The 23,497-nt window shown below is 34.7% G+C and overlaps 1 protein-coding gene across 1 annotated transcript in view; it reads right to left on the bottom strand.

Moving 5' to 3' along the window:
• The window catches only part of CPS1 (carbamoyl-phosphate synthase 1), a 144,007-nt gene that overhangs the window by 50,911 nt on the left and 69,599 nt on the right, over positions 1-23,497 (bottom strand). The window contains exons 19-21 of the mRNA XM_065880767.1: positions 22,609-22,807; positions 20,392-20,568; positions 16,919-17,037 (exon numbers count right to left, since the gene is read on the bottom strand). Of these exons, the coding sequence (XP_065736839.1) occupies positions 16,919-17,037; positions 20,392-20,568; positions 22,609-22,807 (495 nt within the window). The remainder of the gene's footprint in view (positions 1-16,918; positions 17,038-20,391; positions 20,569-22,608; positions 22,808-23,497) is intronic.

Genomic DNA, 23,497 nt, shown 5'->3' with positions numbered 1-23,497 from the left:
CCCATTTTGATTTCTCAGTCTTCTCAAGTATTTGATAAGCATTCTCTCAGAACGACACATCTTCCTGTCAAATTCCTGAACACAGTCTATTAAGTATTATTGGTCACTTACTATGTGCCAAGCACTGTGCTACCTATCAAATATGGTAGCCACTAACCAAACATGACTATTTAAATTTAGATGCTAATTAGTTTAAAAGTTTTTAGATTATTCAGAGCCACACCTTCACTAGTCACATTTCAAGTGCTCAATAGCCATACAGACTAGTGGCTACTATATTGGACAGTGCAGATTATAGAATATTTTATCATCACAGAAATTTCTACTAGACAGTGCTGCTCAAGACGATACAAAACAGTATTTGAGGCAATGCAGTGATAGAGAGTGATCCATTTTGTGAAGAGATAAGCTGTGTAGTGCAATGTGAGGTCAGAGAAAGGAGACAACAGTATGAGTGGTTGCACTTGTGAAATACTATGGCAGTAGAGGGATGAGAACAGAACCATCAAATAAGATCAGGTTTATACAGATGAAAGGAGTTGACAAGGCAAGGGCAACTGCATTCGCAGTAATGTGAGGAAGCAACAGGCATGGCAGGCACAGGAACATACTGAGGATTTGTAGCTGGAAAGAGTTAGTAGGACATTGTGGATGGTGAAGGTTGGGCAACACTCACTGTCATTTCCTTCATTAGTGCTTTAACATTTAGTGAACAAGTGCTCTGTGTATCAGAGCACTGTCCTACGTATTTTGATGGAGAGATAAAATATCAAATCTCTACATTTAAGGAGATCAGAGTATATAAGAAGGCAAACAAATAGCCCTTTCTCTGATAGCACAGTGAGAGGTGCTGTGAGGAAGTGCTCCCAGCTTCTACTGGGGAAGTCTGGAAAGGCTTTACCCAGCAGGTGACTGCTGAGCTTCTAAGCTTCTTGAAACACCCAAATTTATGGTGTTTGCCTTTAGTTTAGCAAAAAAAAAAAAATGTTTGGGACAAAAGCAGAGGAAGGATTTGTTGTTGTTGTTGCTATTTGTTTTATAAAGGCATATTTCTACTCTCCTTGCCAACACTATATTCCTAAACCAATTGCTCATTTGTTTATGTGCAAGTGTGCATTCAGCCTCAAAGTGGAAGTGTTTGACAAATAAACAATTTTCCTAAATTAAAACTTTGGATGATGTATTTTTTTAATCATGAGTTTCCTGGATGGTTTCAAATCATGTTTACCTGTATGAGGAAAGGCTACACATTTTCTCTGTGATCTGCAATCTTATTACAAACACAGGTATGAGGCTTGAGTTAGGTGGAGAAACACTGTGCATACAACATTGAGGCAATTCTTACCTGTAGATTTTTTTAGCTACCTGCCGGAGCATTTTCCCATCATTGTGGGATGGCAGTAAAAGGAAAAACAAGCAAAAATAAATAGATTTTCAATAAGACATTTCTTTATTCTTGCAAAAAACTATCTGAGGCAAAACCTATATTATGTTTCTACATCAACCACCACACTAACTAAAATGACTAAATGCTAACGCTGAACAGAAATGGTCTGGACACACATAAGAAACATGCCTTGAAAAGAACAATCACACCTATAATTATGACTATGGACTAGCACAAATGCAAGTTCTTCAAGTCCAAAGAAAACCAGAAGTAACGCATTTATCTTTAACTCTTCCGGTGAGATTTTTTTTTTTTTGCTTTGAACGATTTATTTTTTATTTCTTATTATATGGAGGATCAGTCAATTCTTCAAAGGCTGCTATATTGCTTTAAATAAAAATTATAAATAATGGTATTAAACAAACAAAAAAAGAAACCATTTAGATTCCTCAAATTTCTGTTAGGGATGCAGTAAATTTGCATTTGTTTTGTCCACATTCAGCAATGCAGTCTTTTCTATTGCTGAAATATGCATAATTCCTCTTATTCTTTTCCACCAAAAGAGTCCAGTAGAGCATATAAAGACATCTCCAGCAAATATACGCAGTCTTCCTCCTCCACCCACCAAATAAAATTGGACTCTTACCAACAAACAAATAAAAAAAAATAGAAACAGGAAGGCTGATTGATAGAATTGGCCTTGTGCATACAAAAGTAAAGTGAATTAATTTTGTGCTCAGCTCTACAGCAAAGAAATAGCTAAGACTAACTCAATCATTATTGCTCCCCATAGCATCCTCACCTCAGAGAGTTTTCATTATTTAAAGGGGATGCTGAGAAAAGCAACAGTAACACAAAATAATGAATGACAGAGTTTCAGAATGGGGGTGAAAACTACTTCTCCATAGGCACCCGCTCAGGTGAGAGTTCTAAAACAGATGCTTCAAGCTAGACCTACAAAGTGCATGTTTTAAGCTCACAAGCTGATTCTCAGAATATTTTCTTGGTGAGCCAAAAACTGATTTAACTTTCACTCAATATTCAAATAACTAGATCAATAGCATGATATGATATTTAAACATCTTAAAATTAGGGTGTATTAAATTGGAATGGCATATGAATATATTCATGTTCGTCTATTTCAACTTGAATGCAAATATTGGGTAGATATGTCCCTATGAAGTTCCAAGTAATATATCTTCTACAGTACTTCATTCATGGCTTCTCTGGTTATTAATTTCTACTCTTTAGACATGTTTATGAAATAGTGCAAAGCACTTTGCAATCCTCCTCCCTGAGAAAAGAGATGTTGATTCTGACCCACCATGGCAGTTAAAAAGATACAGACAAGTTAGATTCCTTTCCACGTTGATCATAGTCCTAATTCTGCGTGTTACCCCTAACTCCAAGACAGGACGTAGGTGGCCGCTCTCCATTATTTCCCTCATTCACTCTCTCCACTGTTTCTGCGTAACACAAGGTTGGCTGGCATGTCATTACACACAGAAGAAAATTCACTTCATTCCCTACTTGTTCTGATACAAAATTTTATTCTGAGTTCCATTATAATAAAATAAGAGAAGAGACAGTTTGAAGACATGATTCATTAGCTTTGCGCCAGTGATTTAGATAAGGTTAAACCTCTTCAGAGTCAAATACAAGATGAATCATCTTAAATGAACATAAAGCTCATTTAACAATGTGATTTAGATATATGCTTCTCATCTTTATCTGCCCATATTGAGGGGCCCCCATTTTGTCTGCTAAAAGGAATTCCCACCAGAGTGAGGTTTTTTTTTTATATCAAGCTAGGTAAAAGCTTGTTTTAGGGACAGGGCTATAATATTTCTATTTTTTTCAAGGGAAAATGAAAACCTTAATTTGGAACAAACTCAAAACAGAATAATTACTAAAAGAAAGATAAACACTGAATTTGTAATTCAAAACTGTTTTAGAATCCTCAATAGGAAATGCTCCATTTATATTATATTGTAAATCAAGGAAGCATTATACCAAGAGAGAAATGTGCTCAGTTGAATGGAACATATTGCACTAAAGAACACAGTGTTAAAATACGTATAATAAATAAATTACCCTTCTGTTATTCGATATGTATTTGAGTACACTAGTATGTTTATCTTTACTCCTTTGAACATGAACACATTAAATCCATATTTCAGAACCGTGTCCTCTAAAATATACTACGTATACAAATTTTCCTTCCCCTACCAGCTTTCCTTGCTTTCAGAGTTCAAGGGCAAACTCTTCAAAGGTTACACGTTCATCACTGCGTAACAGATTCTAAACAATTAAACAAAGAAACCCGAATAGCTGTGAGCCTGGCCTTTTCATAATCTTCAGTTTCTCTCTACTTAGCAGCACCAAATGACAGTCTGAAATTTTAGAGGGGGAAAAACGTCTTAAAAATAGAAGATCAGACTTTTACACGCTCTGACATCACCTTTTAACGGTTAGACAGGATGGCTCAGCTTCTACAGCGAGAAGTCTCTCATGTGTTCTCCCCGTTTTATAAACAATACAAGCCTCTCTCTTTCTCCTCGACTTCCGATGTAGATTTTGTTGTTGTTGTTTAAAATTCTACCCTACCCTGTCATCTCTGAAGATTCCGCCACTCACACTTAGTCTTCAATAATAAATGATAAAAGGAAATGGAATAAATTCCCCTTAATGAGGAAATTTTCACCTGGCACACAGGAGCTGGGGAAATCTCTTAACTGACTGGAGGAACGCCTGCAGCTTCGCAATTACCAGGGGAGCCCGCGTACTTCACTCGGTCCTCTCTTCCACTTGACTGGCTTTTATCTGATCCACCAACTCACAAGTAATACTAAACAAATTTCCCTCCAGATTGCACAAACTCTAATGTGAAAATGAGCACTCCACTTGGCCTACAATTATGGGATGGGCTTACAATTTTATTATTATTTTCTTTTAAAACATCCCCCAAAAGGCAGAAGCTAAGAAAAACACTAGGCCTGATGTTCAGTAATGACACCAGTTTTAATAAGGAAAGAGAACTGAGAAAGATGTATGTGCTCTGTTCCAAGACCCCTCACCAGCCTCTCCCCTGAGTTTTACAGGGCTTCACTGATTATTTTTGGCATTTCATGGGTTCAGGACCATGCCACAATCACAATAATGCAATCAAGTGGAGAAGTTGTCTTCTCATTTTTTCTGTCAAGGAGACGGGTTGTTACCTCTTTCCTTGAGAGAAATGAAAAAGACATTTTTCAAAAGCAGAAGCAGCATTTAGAAAAGCAAAGGATAAAACCCAGGAAATTGGGTAAGTACTACTATTTTCTCTTAATTTTTGAGAGCACCATGCCTTATTTCTGTACAGCAATGAGGTCTTTGGAAGAGTTAAAGAAAACCTTGAACTTTATCTCTCATGTCTGGGACAAACAGTGATCCGATGTTCATGTGAAACCATGACAGTATGAAAAGTATTTATTAGGATCTGGGTCCACTTAGCACTATCACAATAATGCTATAAAATTGCAAGCACTGATTTTCAAGGGATGACACACTTAAAATTATACTTCACCTTAAAGGCTATTACAAACAACAAAATCAAAACTAGAAGAAAACCTTATGAGAAATTGATACAGTAGATATTTTTAAGTAGGCAATTTTTAAATTCCTGAATCCTATGTTCATTTTTAACCAATCTTTAGTGATCCCAATAATCCAGAAATATTGTTATATAACTTTTAATCTGGTAAGCTCATTTATATACATCATTAATATATGATGATTATAACATCATAATTATATTCTATGAATACCAAGTAATGAAAATGGGGAAAATAACCTAATATAGGTTAGGTTAATCATAATTTTTGATCCTTAATAAAACACATTTTGTATCTCAGTGATCTCTAGTTGAGAATGCTGTGACTCTCTTTCTCTGCCCTTGATTGCTAACAATGAAAAACAAACGGAAACCACCTAATCACAGTAATAAGACTTGTCCATTAGTATATAAAAAAGTGTTCTGCTACATTCAAAAGAGCAGGCTTCTACTAAGAAAATAGCTTTCACCTGATCAGATTGAGCTAAAAGGCAAAGTCTATACTATGGAATATTGCTTCTGTTATTTCTGCTTAGAAAATGTATTTATAATTTAAAATACACTCAGTGTATTCTTTTTCAAAAATTAAGAGGATGTATTCAGTAAGCAAAATCTTGGACTTTTCCATGAATATAGGTTTGTTATACATCCAGAATTTAAATCCAGTGGATAAAAAGAAATATTGTATAAGGCCCCAGTAGAAAACTGACATTGAATGAGCATTCTTTGATGTCACAGTAAGTTTATTTGGAAGTCCTATATTTTAAAACTTCTCCATCATCTTTGTTTAAAGCAAGTCACGTTTCCACAGAGTAGTTTTCCAAATACCACATATGTTGTCCAAGCAACAAATATATAACAAATGTGTAACTTTCTTTGACTTTTAGAAACTATTACTTAGAATCTTATTAAAATTATTTACTTAAGTGAAGCCTATCTACTGATAACTACTGCATAGATTTTTTTTTTCTTGCTAAATGTAACTTGTGTAGAAATAATTTTTCACCAAATTTTTCTAGTTCTTAAATGAGAAAATGTAAGCCTTTTCTAGAAAGGGGAAAAATAAGAAGCCATTTCTAGAAAAATTGTAGAATTAAATGTAGAAAAATGTAGATGTAGAAAAATTCTAGAATTAAATTCCTGGTGACATGTCACACTAGATCTATGATAATTTGAGGATTACTATGTACATGGAAGTCAAAAATCTTTATCACTGAGGGTTTTTCAGAAGAAGACATATAATACCCAGATAGCAAAAATTCTCATCTGTTTCATACTAAAAACTATATACTCAAGAACCGAGTGAGTAGCTCCCTCTTCAAGTTACCTAGAGCTAAGTATGGTCAATTAAACCAGACCATCTGCTAAAGATAGGTGGTAGGTAGGGTATGAGGCAGTCTGGGCAATATCAACATAACCATGTGATGGCCATTATGTTATCATTACTATATTTACATAGGCAAATAGTGCCTAACTGCCTACTTCAACCTTAGATAGGCCAATATCACTGACTGAATCTAAAGTCAGGGAGGCAAGGCCACTGCCTCACTCCTCGAGATACGCATCACCCACTTTAGCTCCCAGGGCACTAGCGGAGGTTATGCGCCCATAAAGGCATCTCAGGTATGAATGAGAAGGTGAAAAATCCTGAGGGCCAGTGAGTGGTTATCTAGCATCTGTAATTATAGCTCAGGCAGACTATTTTGTCTACATTTAATTTCCGTTGTACACATCAGGAGCTTTTAACTCACACCCGCATTAACATGGAAGTAAGGCATTTACATTTTATTTAAAGAAAAAAAATATGTACATGTATGTATGTGTGCATATATACACACACGTATATATACTCTCATAAATACAGAAAAATTTAAAAAGAAAATTCTTACGCTAGCTCTCCATTCTCTTGAAAATTCTGTTTACATCTCTTAAAGGTGACTCACCAAGGCTTTCTGCTTTCCAGGCCCCCGCGTTTTCCTCACAAGGGTTTAGAGAAGGGCACATCTCTTACAAGGCTTCTGCTCTAAGTGGGGTCAACAATTCAGGCAGGGAAACACGCAGCTCACAATTTGACAGCTAAGGAGGAGCTGATCTCCAGCTGTCTGATTTAAAAGTCATATCTCTACAAAGAAGCTTTTGAAAAGGGTTAGCGACTAGAACTGAAGGCAGAAGTCCTGGGCTAGATTTCTTGCTTTCCTCTGACTGGTGTGACATAAAATATGACACACACCTCTGTGTGACTCAGTTTCACCACCTACAAAGATAGAATAGTGATTATTTTCCACCTGTATTATAACAGAAATTCACCTTAAGGTCACCAGAGAAATACAAATCTCTGTATCATAAGTGTTATGATTATATATTTTTCACCTTAATCTTTTTTGCTGGTTAATTAAATCAGAGCCTGCACTACCATTGTACATATTTATGAATATTTCTCATAAAAAGTTTTCTAGAAATTTGCAATTTTGAAAACTTAGATAACTTTTAAAATCAAAACTAGGTAGGGACTTCCCTGGTGGTCCAGCGATTAAGACTGAACTTCCACTGCAGGGGGCGTGGGTTTGATCCCTGGTCGGGGAACCATGGCACAGACAAAAAACAAACAAACTGTAAATTTTGGCTTGTTCTCAACAGGCAATAGAGTTTACAATGTCCATGTAAGTATTTATAGTGCTCCCAGTATATATAATTTCTATTTGACTGTAAAAAACAATTAGATATATCCCCTTTTATTAGAAAATAGTCATTCAGAGACTTCCTAGCTAATTAGTAAATATGTAGTCACTTGAATAATGAAAACCTAGAGATGCTGATTTCCAGTGTCTTCCAACACAGAGTTTATATTCTGTTTATTTTATTTTATTTTTTGGCCACACTGTGCAGCATGTGAGACCTTATTTCCCCGACTAGGGATCGAACCCATGCCCCCTGCATTGGAAACACAGAGTCTTAACAAATAGAAAGTCCCCAGAGTTTATATTTTGGACTACACATTTTCCGATTAATAATTTTGTGGGTCCCTTGAGCAACCAGGAATTGGAATATATTTTCCTCCACTCCAATCTCCCTTCTTTGGCATGACTGAAAAATTCTGATTTTTACTTTCTACCAAAAATATTTTTTATTAATTTAATGGGAATATTATCATACAAATATTATTGAGATTTTACTCTATGCAAGGTCAATCTCCAAGAAAATATATAGTATATAAAGAATTGAAAATCATTCTTATCTGTTTCAGAACTGACACTATTTTTTAGAATGGTGAAGTCCATTCTTCATTCACACAAATCAGCAGAAGCTTTTAAGAAAATCTTATAATAAAAGTATATTAAGACATGGTATTTGAAATTTGCCCTAATGGAATTTACAGATTAATTGGAGCATCCTCCTAGTATGTAGTAATTACAGAACAATGAGCGAAATTGTGTGGCTCCAACTATAACGTACATTGAGCAAATAGGTAGACAGTATTCACTTTAATTTCTGTTCACAACCTTTATTTCCTTATAGGAAGATTCTCATTTTTATGAAATACAGCATAAATACAACAAAATAATAGCAAACACGATTTGTCACTTCCTGAGTACAATTCATCCATTTACCTACTTCTTTCTCATTGCACATTTGGTCCTTTTAGTCTAGCTCCTACTCTTTCCTCCCCATCAACAAATTTGGTGGACTTGCTCAATTCTCTCCCTCTCTGCTCTCCCTAAACCACGACATATTGCTGACAGTGTCTTCCTATTTATTTATTTATAATTCTCTCTTCCCTTGGTTCCCATGGCATAGAGATATATTGAAGGAAAGATGCTATCCTTGGATTCCAAAAGTCCTGAACTCAGATCGTGGCTTCCCTGTGCACTTGCTCTGAAACCTTGAAAAATTTATTTAAATGTTCTGAGTCACTGTCTTGTTTATAAAATATGGGGTAGGGTTGCCTACCTTCTAAGAACTCTTAAACTGTGATTTATATGAGATAACTTAGTACACAAAGATCTTAGAGCTTCTTGGTCCATTAAAAGCATCCTGTCTTATGTATACCTAAGCATATACAAATCTTCAAAAATAGATTACAAACCCATTGAAGGCAACTAACAATACGATTTGGTCTAATAACAGCTCCTAATAAAGAGAAATGTCATCAAGTAAATAAGCTATCATGCTGAGATCACAGATGTTGACATACGGATAATCTATTAAATCCTGGCTATTAACAGATACATAAATACATACAAATTATGAGTATATGTTATTTTAAACCAACTTAAGATTTTTGGAACTATCGAACATATAAGAATCAATAAGCAGAAAATATATAATATTTATTTTATTAATGATGTGAACATCACTCTGGAAACATTTTAGGTGAAACATGCATCTTGCCCATGCCAGACTCAAGTTCTCTCTCACTCTTTCAAAATGCAAAATTATTTGTCAAAACTATGAAAGCAATGTTTAAATAATTAATTCAATGAGGGTTCTCAGAACATTAAATATTTGATGTAAAATTTTATTCACAATATACCTGATATAATAAATTATTAGTTAGAAAAATTCATAGAGGCTTGTCAAATCTGTGACATCGCCTAAAATATCACATGGAACATAAAAACAAATTAAAAATAAAATATATTTTTGGCATTAGTTCACGGGCATGGAAATTCCCACAGTAATGTTCCTCTTTTCCAGAAGAAAAACTAACCTTTTTATGTAAGGTCCAATATTTAGTATTCGTGAAGAAGTTTATTAGATAAATGGTTTAGGGTATGAAGACAAACCATAGGATACTAATATGTAGTAACTAATAAAATTGTTTTCCTTTAGAGTCAATTACTTTATACATAATATATATTCAGCTTAGAAGCATGGCTAACTAGTAAAATAAGAGAATATATATTTTTTAAACTAGGGTGAAACTGAGACTTAGAAATATAGTGTGAGTTGATAGTGAAGTCAGAGGACATAACCTATTTTCTGCAAATCAGATCAATGGGTTCCACTAAAGTGTCCAACCATCTCTATTCTCATTCTACATTCAAAATAATAAACACCCAAACATTTAGTGTGTGTATATATATATATATACACACACATATATATACATTAGTGTGTGTGTATGTATGTATGTATGTGTGTATATATATATATATATATATATATATATATATATATATATATATATGAAGGTCCACAGACTGGGGTGGAGAAAACAACAAATGGTATCATAAGCATATATCATAGTAAAGGATCATAAAAATTATAACATGTGATTATACATTATATATAGTGAAATGTATATTTTTCTCTAAATTGCTTCTATATTAAATACCCTTTAAGGCTAAATGATTACTGTTAATTTTTTCTACCAAAAAGTATAAATTATCGTTAGAAAGTAAAGTACTGATCCTTCTCTGTCTTAAGCTTAAGTTTTGGTTTTTTTTTAATTTTTATTGGCGTATAGCTGCTTTACAATGTTGTGTTAGTTTCTGCTGTACAGCAAAGTGAATCAGCTATACATATACATATAGCCACCCTTTTTTGGTTTCCTTCCAGTTAGGTCACCACAGATTATTGAGTAGAGTTCCCTGTGCTAAACAATAGGTTCTCATTAGTTATCTGTTGTATACATAGTAGTTATGCCTAAGTTTTAATGACTTTTAGGTGACACTTTTCCCTAGAAAACTTCAATCAAATACAAGCACAGAACGTTCTTGTCTGGTTTTGCCACGCCTCCTGAACAAGTTAAATAAAAAGTCAATAGAAACTAACGTGTGTAGGAGAGGACATTCAAAGAGAATGTTCCAGCTAAGGTGACACCTGCATTATTACATCTGCCAGAAGTTTGTGGCTGCAGGGAAATGGCCAACTTTACTGAGCTCAATTTAGCACTTGAATGCCCAAGTGGAACTCACCAGGCTTGCCCCAGATTGTTTTCCTAAGCTATAGGCACACCTATGACTTTTTAGCACTCACCAATGGATGTAGTTTATCACATTGAACATAGTGATGTTCAGATGAAAATTAGGCCCTTCAAAAGCACACTTTCCTCTTTTTTTACTACATTGTAGCAATAAGTGGCAGTGAAGGGGGAAGAGAATATTAATATTATCAGAATTAAAAGTTAAAAAAAACAACATATGAGCCTACAGAATAGTGGACAAAAGCAATTTCTGAATAACTTGCATATTAATCCATAGTAAATTAAATTTATATCAATCATTAATAGAGAAATAATCCAAAACTTAGCCACATATATGGTGTCCCAAAACTTAGCCACATATATGGTGTAAACTGTATCACAGTGGTCATATCCCCTACTTTTGAACATCTAAAATGGATGAAAACAGAGTCCTTTTAAACAGTCAAGCATTATGTTGCTAACATAAATAGCAGCATTGTGCAAAAAAAAAGAAAAAAACACCAGAGAGCAAAATGGACCATACTGGGAAAATTGCCCAAACTGAATGAAATGCAAAAGAACAAGCAGTCATCATAACGGGTGGAAACTTTCCATTTGGTGATTTAATATGGTACAGCACAAGCAGTGGATGGCACCTTCTTTAAGCTAATCACTGAAAGAAGGATTCAAAACTTAATTCAACTTAGTTCCAGTCAGTAAAAGAGCAAAATTATACGACTTAGGCAGGTATAATAAAGTTCTTCAGCTACACATGTCAGTCAGAAATAGCAAAAGAAACTAAAAATTAAAATAAAGAAAAAAATGTAAAAAAGAGTTATAGGCAGAAGATAGGCAGGTGCTCAAAGCTGGTAATTAGCATATTCACATTTTTTCTTGCATATTCAGGTTGGTATTTTTTTTTAAGTATCATGACTGTCTTTCAATCTAAAATTGTTAATCCAACTTGATATTATAAATAAAAAGGTTTGGGGTGTAGTGTCTTTAAATAGTTCTTGCCCACAAAGAAGACTTACTACAGTTGACTAACTTCCTTACTTATAGTGAAAGGGGTTCAACTGTGATATTTTTGTACCTGTGCTTATCTATTTATTACTAATATTGTTGAAACCTTTATCAAATGTGCTAGTTCTGTGATGATGGGACTATCATCGCTTTATTAAATACTGTCACTATGCTGGAAGTGTCTACTACATGTAGTCTGATTTCCTCCAGATGTTATATAATTCACCTTTCCACCTTTCCACATCCCTAAACATACATACATATATATATATATATATATATATATATATATATGTGTGTGTGTGTGTGTGTGTATGTGTGTGTGTGTGTGTGTGTGTGTGTGCATGTGTATAGGGTTTAAATATAAAACATCCTAGGCTCTGGAGTCCTGCTCAGGTTTGATCTCAATTCTGTCATTTATTAGCATGTGATATCAAGGACGTTGCTAAATATCTCAGAACCTCAGTTTACTACCTATAAAATTGGGATAATTACTGACTTTCTTAGGTTGTGGTAAGGATTAAATGAAATAATGCAATTAGAACAGTGCCTGATATGTAGTCAATAAATTCGTTGATCATTATCTTACACCCGGAAGGCGTTTGACGGAATCAAAATTCAAGTTTCTGTATTAACACATAGAGCTCTAAATCCATTCTTTTTTTACTTTAGAGAACCAGATATATCAAGAGAACCTAGCTGATAAAGACATTTGACATATTTATCTGTTTGACATATACTACCTGTGCTTCTGTCCTCCAATCCAGTTTTATTTGCGTGACTAGAATTGAATCTGTCTATGGACTAATGGAGGAAAGGATTACAGGTAAGACTTCTGTAATTTTTAATAGATCAAAATAAATGCATTTTTCTTCTAGTGAAAATGCTATATGGGAGGAGCATTTTGTGTAAAAGAGTCAATGTTGGTAAGATGAGTGAGTATGGGGAAAAGAGATACACTAAAGTCTGGATGGCTTGGTAGTGAAGGCCAATGAAGAGAGCTTTTGAAAATGTTGCAATTACACTGAAAATTCTGACAAGCTCAATTTTCCTAAACTACTTGCAAAGTGATCTGGTAATGTGAGGTTAATAGATCAAACATATGAATCCCAATGCATATGCATAATAGGCATTGGAATCCTCCATGATACAACTCACATCACATTGAGTAAAGAGAAACTTTTCAAAACCTAAAGAAATCCAAAGTGAAATATGTTATCACTCTAGATCGATTCATTCCACTACACTAGCTTATAAATTTGGGGAACTGCCTAGGACAGTCAACTTTCCTAGCATGCCCTCGAGAAGCAATAAACAGTTTAAGAAGAAAAAGAGAAAGTCAGTGAACTGAAGTATAGAAGAGAAATTCTTTGCTGAAGCTGTCTGAATAATGATTAACACCTAAGTTGGTAAGAATGGCTATTGCTCTGGAAGTTTCCAGAGGGTTGCCATTGCTATGATCATGTATTGAAGATAATAAACTGAGTTCTGATGGAAGCAAGCACTCAGAGCTGGGATGATGAGGGATACTGAGTTGATTATTCTAACACCTGTCTAACTTGGCCCATCACCCTGAAGAAGACTGGGATTTCATACTTCATCCTCAACATGAAACATGTTTATCTCCACCCTTCAAGGAAGTAAGAAAACTGTAATTTCTACTTTCTCATAGACATGTAAAACTCATCCATTATTTCCATAATGCTAACCTTGTTACAATCATTGTTTTATTTTCTCTACTCCAGTCTGGACATTCACATATATACCTAATATGTGGGTATATTCTATTTGGAAGTCAAATTCTGGACTTCATTTCAGGTGACTGTATATAGATACAAGTAATAGACTGCCATCAATCTAAGTGCTATTCTCATCTTCTGCTAGTGAATGTATTTATTGCATTTCAGAAGAATTTTAGCATGATTAACAACTGTAAAGTGGGAATTTTTGTTCATTATTATAATGGAGTGCTATTGATCTTTTGATAAGAATGGCATTTGTATCACTAGCTATCATTGCTTCCTTATTTAAAAAAAATAGGTCTGGTATTAAAATAAGTGACAATGCATCATAAGGAAAATTAAGAAATGATACATTGCAAAATATATATGCAAATGCAAATCGTGACTCTGAAAATGAGTCTTAAAATGCATATATCAGTATAACAAGTAGCATTTTCATTTTCAGGGGGAATAAGAGAAAACTTTCTTGGACACTCATTATGTTCCAAGGGTCCTTTGCATTTATATCATTTAAGCTCCACAACAAAACTATAAAGGAGACATTAGCAGGAAGCACGTGAGGTTGGAGAAGCGAGGGAGGTGATGTGCCCATGATGCTGCAGTTGGTAATACTGTGCACCCACATATCTGACTGGCTCCACAGCCTGTGCTCCTTCCAGCGCACAGGAAGGAACGAGGTGAAACTTAACCCACATCTAGCATTCTACACTTTATCCTCTCTTTAAGTTTCTCCTTTCTCCTAATTAAGATCCCCACTGCCCATTTTCCCAGGGACTTATAAGAAAATTGCAAAGGGACCTGGGCACATTGGTACCAGAGACATGCTAAGGCAAGAGAATTTGGGGATTGGCCCAAATCAGACCAAATAAATAGCTACTTCCTGGGTCTACATCTAAAGTCAGCCTTTCGAACATGGGAGCAGTTGAAATTTTGAAACAAATCACAGATAAAAAAGAACCAGCTGACCTTAACCTTCCTCCAATATATAACTCGGCCATATAATGCCAACTGTTATTAGATAGCTATTACTGTTGGAGCAGTATCTGCCTTGACGACCAAGCCTCTCTGGATATTTAGAGGCTGAAAAAAAGCAGAAGATGTCATAATCCAGGCTAATCATGAAGATAATCAAAATAGGGCAAAAACAAACAAAAAAATGTAAGTCCTGCACTCACCCACCATCAGTTGCAATATCCTTTCAACTTCAGATCCCAATGTGCCACAGAATGACTGAGACAGGGAGCTTCAGTAGCCATCTGTTCTTATTCTATTTATCCAACACCTCTAAATAACAGTCATTATTGAATTGCTATGTGTGCATCTAAGATACTCAAAAAAAAAAAGGACGTAAAGTGTCCATCAGATAATAATAAGTTCAGAGTTTAGGCTTACTAACACCATAAATCCTCTGTTGAGGTCTTGAAGCAAGAGACAATTGTTAAGTATTATGTTTTAGAATCTTTTAAATTATTAAGTTGTATAAAAAAATTTTTTATTGTAGATGATTATGAACAATAGAAAAATCTCTATTTACAATTATACTTATGCCAGAAAATGGAGACTTTATTTTAAAATGTCAATTTAACAGCAAAAAATGCAATAAAATGTTGAAGTCAGAAGGATGTTGTAAGTGATCTATGACTGTGAGTCGTTCTAATAATCCTCCAAACAGCTTTTTCACTATCAATATACACTTATTTCTGCTTAGTTAGAATTTCAACCTGCCTTCTGTTTGTAACAAAAACTATTCAATTAAAACATTGAATTTGTCCCAAAATCAGAATGTATATCAAGTGGAAATTTAAATCACAATAACATCTGCTGTTTTTCACCCCAGGACTCTTCCACTGCTACAGTTGGCATACTGTAAGTTTCTAGCACCCTCATGTGGTTTAATTGGAATGGTTTCACAGGCATTTGAAATCAGTTGTCTGAAACTGAAAACAGTGGAACAGACTATAATTCAACATAGAAGTTCTGCTGGCATCATAAACCAAGAAAGGAAACCTCAAGTCAGCAAAATTCTAAGATGAATGTATAGGCTCAATTCTTAGCTTCTGTCTACTGTTCATTTTATATGATCACTACAAAGGATGACTTACAAGCAACTACAGCTAGTTTCATTTTTGGCAGATTGGAGTCCCCCATTTTCAAAACCAAGCATTTGTTGCGGGTGATTGTTGAACAGATGAAAAAGAACCTCCTTCTGCTCAAAAAGAAAAGCAAGTGCCCAGTTTGTGTACATTTTGATTAAGTAAACCCAGTAACCCAATTATATGTTGCAGTTTCTAAACAGTCGAGAAATCCAATCATTGAGAGCTTCCACTGTTTTCAACATTTTAAGCAATTAATTTTTCTACATTTACTAAAATCATTTGAGAATAATTTCTGCAAACAAAGTTTTTCCCTCTCTAAACATGTGCCTAGGCTTGTAGGTGAGATTTCTTTCCAGTAGTAGTGTATTTCAAAGCCCTCTTAAAGAGGAGAAGCTAAAGAAAAATACACTGTCTTTCTTAAACTGGTAATACATGTTCCTGTTATCACAGATCCAAGTTTAAAACCTATCTGTGACTTCATATGCCTGAGCTGCCTCAAAAAATGATCTTCTCAGAAAATAGAAAAAAGTAGATTTTAAAACACTGACATTATAGGAATGTTCTGAACATGAAATAAAATTTTTAAAATAATTGGCCATAAAGGAGATAAAAATGCAAATTAGTGACAGGTAAAGGGTCTATTAACAAAAATTTGAGTGTGGCTTATTTGTATGCTGAACTGGATGTCCCAATGTTAAAAATATCAGTAGAATGCAAGAGGAATATGTTTGCTCGTCAATACACAGCAATACGTAGGTTGATATTAAAAGAGAAGAATAGACTTCAGAACTTGGAAAATGTATAGAAAACAGAAATAGTATTCATTTCATTATTGATTAATAAAATTTAAATCTAGGTAATGTCTGGTAATTAAATAGCACATCAATCCATAAATGTACACCAATTTTTGTAAATTCAGAAGACCTAATAAAAACATCACTATGCTTCATGTCAAGGGTAGGGCAGGGGTAGAAGACAATTAAAATTATTAATAGATGCCTTTAAAAAGGTAAACATCTAAAAACTGCCATTTATTCTGGTTATGGCTATTGCTTTGCAGCATTGGCACTATTTACTTCATTGAAGCAGAATTTTGGCCAAATGTGTAAGGGTAAGAGGAAGACAAAACTGCACAGAAGATACCTGGAGTGAATCAGAGCACAAGTGCCTTACCTGTTGAGCCCTTTTAGTGTCTTTTCCATGCTTAAAATGTCACGCATCTTATACAAAAACCACTTGTCAATGGATGTGAGCTTCATAATCTCATCCAGGGACACATTGTCTTCCAAGGCCTGCCAAAAGGAGAAGAGATGCTTTCTTTGGCAAACATCTTATAAAGGTCTTATTTGGTTGAAAACAGCAGCCGTTCCTCTCCATGTTAAGAGAGCCCGAGGCTATAGACTGAGAATGAAACTGATATCACATCATTGACGTTCCTCCCAACAAACTTACAGATACTGCCAACTATATCCACAAATGGCATGCACAGGAGGTACTCTGAGTAAATCAGAGTAGTGTGTGCTCAGAAAAATCCCTGTAACAGGCTCTGCTTCCCTGCTTTTTATATGACTATGTTACCAATTATATTCTAAATCTGGTATATCTTTTTGGCATTAAAGAGAATCTCTTGAAAGTATAGTTATGCCAAATTGGTAAGAACATGTAGAATCAATATAATGATCGCTTAACTTGTATTTTGGATAATTACCCTTTAGCATATTTAGCATATTTTTATCGCTTCATTCCATATTCACACAAACCAGTCATTGAGAATTTATGGATCACATTTGGCTTGGTGTTATTTCTCTCAAATATTACCTCACAGAAGACTTCAAACAAAAAATTATTTTGAATCAGTTACTGTGACTTTTGTGCTAAGACAGGCATTTTACAAAATCCTAATATATTCCAAAACAATGTAGTAATAACTTCTGTTCTGATAGGCAGCTCAGCTTTTTCCTCAAGCTTAGTTTAGCAATTTCTCAAAAGTAAAATTACAGCTATGGGTCATTAAGCTGAGTACAAAAGGCAGCTGAAAGAAGAGATAAAGTCTCAAAACCAAAACCTTCTTATTCAAAAGATGCTTACTCTTATTCTTTTTTATGTTTAGATAATATTTATACTCAATGAAAAATGATAATCAAATATTTCAAAACAACATATTTTATTATGGCACTCTATATTTTTAAATCCCATTAGGAAATATATGTAACTAATAACTGCTGTTATATTTCAACCAAGGGAGCTTAATTTTCCTAAAACTTTTACTTATTTCTGGTATCAGAGAGACCATGATCATACATGTTGAGAAACAATATAGCTCATAATTCTATTGACTAGAATAAAATGACATTTAATGTGAATACTGAAAGACATATTCGTTTCGTAAGTCTATTTATGTTTTTTTGTTTAATTCTCCCTATAACTATAGCCAGGTTCCCAAGGACTTAATATTATGCCTTATTTGCCAAGGGATTAAAGGGACAACTGGCTCTTTGACCATCAACACTGTGAGGGGACTAGAACCTTAAGGTCGTAGTGACACTTCTGATAGACCAAAGGACATTGTCACACAGTCGCACACAGTAATTACCCTGTGACTGATGAAGGACCTAGAATCTGCTGTCATTTTACTGTGAGGAAGGACAACTAGAATCACATCCACAGTTCTGAACAGAAAGCAAGATCCTGCCAGTCTTTCAAGAGCTGCAGCTTTGCCATGTCACACAGCCGTAATGAAGTTCGTAATGACCCCAAACAAGTTGGAGGTTACTCTAATGTTCCCCAAATCAAAAATAATGCCCTGTATTCTCCCCAAATCAAAAGAGGTGATGATCCAGTCATCCTGAAATAAGACCGCTGCAAAAATCAGACCTCAGAGCAAGTTGCCCTTTCTAAGAATTATGAAAGCGAGCAAAGATTTACTCACTCCCTTCATTCTTTTTCCCCTTCAGCCCACCACACTCCTTACACTCTTTGTCAAAATCACCAAGTTCCTGGTTGCTGTGGAAATGAACAGTAATGATGACCTCTAACAAACAGAAATCAGTGCCTTCTCCCAGCACGCTGGCAGGCAATAATTTATACCTCAGACCCTGCACTTCTTGCTCATACTCTGTGCAAGAAAGAATCTCCACACATTTTCCCTGAATTCTCATCCTTTATAAGTCTGTTAGAAAAGAATGAGAGATATGCTTGAGTTTTACAGCCTCACTGGGAACTTGGAAATACTTCCCTTGTTCATCCACCTCAAAATGGCAGAAGTATGATTACTAGACTCAAGGAAAAAATCTATTTACCGTCCTTTGTCTGGAAAAAAAAATTATATGTATACATACATACACACACATACACATATATACACATGTATGAATGTTGTAGGTTGCTTTTTAAACAAAAGACTGAAATAGGAACAATAAAGAAGGTGAAACGGCCTTCTAGAATGACCTCTCATTACTAATATCACTCCCACCACCATGGAAAAATGTTAATTGTCTATTCCCTTGAAAGTCAACTTTGAGAAATGTCCATCAAAAAATACTAGTATCTCTCAGACTACTTCAGAATTTCAATGGAAATGAAATATTCTGCATTTAGAAACCATAAAGGTGAGGAGAATATACACTAAATGCAATGAAGGAAACATTCCCTCCCCTCCTTCTATATATGAGCATAAAAGTTGCAGAGTTCAAAATCACTAACAGCATTTTTCTGTCGCTACAAAGACCAGCATTTTTCTGTTGCTACAAAGACAAGTTACAAAGACAGATTCCCTTTTTAAAGACAAAATTCATATTTTCATCAACTCATTCCACATGTACATACACACACATAAAATGGTCAGAGGACTTTGTAGCTCCAGTGTGGTTTGGTACTGTTGGAGGATTAATACCTAACCTTCCTTAAATGTCAAAAAGCAATTCAAGGATTTCTGACCAGACAGATCCCAGCTGCCCAAATCACCTTTTATAAAATCAGATGAACTAAAACTTCAAAACTCTAAGCATAGTAAACATGAAAGGAGATTAATATGGCATTTAATTTGCATTAAAGGGAACTAGTGGGTGGAAGTGAGAAATGTGGGGCTTTTTTGTTCTATAAGTAAGACCAATAAAATAATTACATAGAAAAGCCTATAATCATGGAAGTTCTTTAGAGTTTGTTGTTTAAACACAGAAGAAGAATCAAATAAAGATTATTCTAGAGTCTAAGGTAGGACATACTAAGTGATACCATTTTACACAACTTCCTTTCTAAAATATAATTTTACACATTTTCGATGAGCAAGTAATGAGAGTGATGGGAAATCATAAGTCAATATTATCAAACATTTAAGAGTATTGATAATATATGTACTAAAAGGGAAGAACATTTTATCTATGTGATCATCCTTTAAAACTGCAGTGTTCCCTTTAAGTCCAGGCTTAAGGTGAAAATAAAAAAGGGTAATTTTTCATTAGCTATAGAATAATCTGATGAAGTCCATAGAAACCTCCAGTTTAATACTATTAAAGAGAATTAAAGATTTTCCAAAAATTCCTGAATTCAAGACCACTTTGTGATTCAGTTTTACATTCAAGTCCAAGCTGACTGTATTCTGGGAAAGAAAAAAAAAGGGTAGCTCTCCGCCCCTTGTCACATATTACCTTGGCGATGGCATAGATGCGGGTGCTGGATGGTTCAGCCAGCTCTCTTCTGAGATCAATGTTGGATGGCCACTCTTTGTTCATTGGGAGACGGGAAGTAAAACCAGCTATAGAAGGGTGGCACATCCGTAAAGCCTTCTGAAAACTCTCCTCAAAGGTGCGACCAATAGCCATGACCTGTAATACACATTTAAGACTCATATTTTTAAAAAGGGCTTGCATATTTTTAATTTGTAACAAAGCTAGAAGTTGACTATTTTTCAGAAAAGACTTAGGAGCAAGACATATATCAAAAGAATGCTACTCAAATTTAAGTTATTTTTCTTTCTTGCCTTTTTACTGTGGTTTTGATGTAATGAGTCTTTAACATCATTATGTCACTCTTTTACCACTTAGGGAATTTAGCTTGATTTGCTGAGACTGATGAGGAAATCACCTGTACTTGCTCTGGACCATAGCATTAAAAGAAAGAATCTGTGGCCAGAGAACATAGACCCTTCCTTAATAAGATCTTGCTTTCATGCAGATGTCCTTTAGAATAAAAAAGCAAACGAAGAGAAACCAGACATATATTAACACAAAAACAGAACTATTTCTAAATGGGTATCAGTCAGTATCCCAGACAGGTTGGCTTTCTTTATAGCTAAGCATTAATATTAATAGAACCTTGAGAATCATAACAAATACTGACAGATTCAGATTTTGAATATAGGAGACTAAATTCCCCATGACAAATTCAACATGTCGTCCCACAATCTTTGCAGCTGATTGTATGCTAATCAATTAGGAAAACCATGTGGTGATTTAGTTTGGACAAGTTACAAGTGAGAACTAAAATTAACCTTGAAGCCTACCCAGTTATTTTCAGTGAATAAATACTGTCTTTGATTCTTTCCATGGAATAATAGATTGCCACGCATTTTTGGTCTACAATTTAAAATAATAACAGTCATAACACTGCCTTCAGTAAACTTCCGTGATGCCTCAAACAGACCTGAATTCTCATTAATGTCAGTTTAGTAAATCTTCATGTCAATTGCGTGACAAGCTACATATACAAAGATCACTAAAGCCAAACAGATAACCTTTTCACACTGCTCCAAATTTAATTAGAAATAAGGGAAGAGTCTCAAGAGCAGGGATAAACAAAATATTAGTCCAATTCAGATACGTAATTTATGAGGCATAGTGGTATTTGAAGAGTTAGACAATATATTCATAGATTTTCTAGCCTAAGCATAGGAGAGGGTACCAGATATAAGATAGTTTATGGCACTATCAAATTAAGAAAATATTTTTGGAATATTTAAGAAAATTTTAAAGTATTATATATTTAAGAGTTGGCCCTAAAGTAACTAATTCTATAAGTAATTCACCATGAATTTTCATTAAAGTACACTGTACATAACAGTAATGGAGTACATTCAATAAAAGAGAAGTAAACATAATAATAAAGGAATACATAACTGTGTTTGCTCAAAATTTGTCCTTTTTAATACTTTATATTATTAAACTTCATATTCATTAAGTGAAGATTTCACCATTTTTCAGTGGAATATCTATTGTGGCTTTCCCTGACCCTATTCTACATTCTCACAGCACCTGCATATAAATACTGCATTCCAACTTTTACCACAGTTTAATTTATATTATATTTAGTTCTGTGAATATATTCTGAACTCACCAGCTGGAGATAATGTCACAATTATCTACATCTTATTCACTGTTTTTATCATCCCAGGGTCTTGCACGTAGTAAGAACTCAGGAAATGTCTGCTAACTTGAGTTGAACTAAATGTAAAGTGTTAAATATTCACTGAAGACCAAAACCTTTCAGATAATAAACCCTAAATTAACACATTGCAAAATTATCTCATATTCCTTGGCCTACAAATTTTCCCATGCACATTGTGAAAGGGGAACCTTTCCATGAAATGTAAACTAAATAACAGTTGTTTATTTGGCAGAAACACCACCAACAAAACTTTTCCTGGCATTTGAGTTATAATTCTATTGTGCACCTTGAAGCATGATAAAAAAAATTAAGATTTAAAACAGCTATGCCTTATGTGGAAACACTAGAGAGGAAATGAAATTCATATGTATCCTCCAATCAGTAACCCAGTATCCAAGGAAACCGAAGACTTTCAATGACATTAGGGTTGGACAAAATAACTGAGAACAAGGATGAAAGAGAGTAATTAACCAAGGACTCACCTCTCCTACACTTTTCATAGAGCTACCAATTCGGCTAGAAGTGCCGTGAAAACGATCAAGATCCCAGCGAGGAATCTTGGTAACCATGTAATCCAGGCTCGGTTCAAAGCAGGCTGATGTTTTCCCTGATACAACGTTCTTGATTTCTGGAAGTGGAATTCCTAGGGCAATCTTTGCAGCAATAAATGCCAATGGGTAGCTATAAAGGAGGAGACATTTTTTTTTTCTTTCAGCAATAAGTATTAAAAACAGCTCAAAATATAAATTGGTTTTTCTTAGAAATTCTGGTATTATTTCACATCAAGGTATAAAACACACCTGATTCTCAGTTCTGTATGAAAATTTAATAGCTCCTTATAAAATAAAGTGAGTCATGATAAAGTACAGAAGCACAGATCACAAAAGAGTTCACTGTCTATGCCTGACATGCAGTGCTACAACTCCCAACCTTCACCTCTTCAACCCAAAATCAATAGCTTCCTTGAGAAATAAAGTACTCACTTGTGTATAATTTCCACTAAGATAAGAATCTGCAAAATATTCTTTTATAAAAATATATACATGTCTGCACCTAGGAAGACAGTGGAGTTAGCTGGTAGTATGGGGGATGTAAAGGTCATAAAATGCAGTCCTTGAAAGTTTGGATCCTTGCTCTGTTTCCAAATTATCTTTGAACTTTGGGCTCCTAATACAACTAACACTCTGGAAACTTGACCATACTCTTCTGGAATGTCAGTTTGGATAATTGTATTTGAAAAATTAATTCACAGAACTACAGAATTACATATGAGTCCTTTCGTACAACTTCCCCACCTAAGAGGTGAAGAAACTGACAGAGACAGTAGTGATTTATCCAAAGTCCCACAATTAGTAGAAGGACCAGAAGGAG

This window comes from Phocoena phocoena, chromosome 7 (genome assembly GCF_963924675.1).
Source record: "Phocoena phocoena chromosome 7, mPhoPho1.1, whole genome shotgun sequence".
Taxonomy (NCBI): Eukaryota; Metazoa; Chordata; class Mammalia; order Artiodactyla; family Phocoenidae; genus Phocoena; species Phocoena phocoena.
This window is presented reverse-complemented; position numbering and strand designations above follow the sequence as displayed.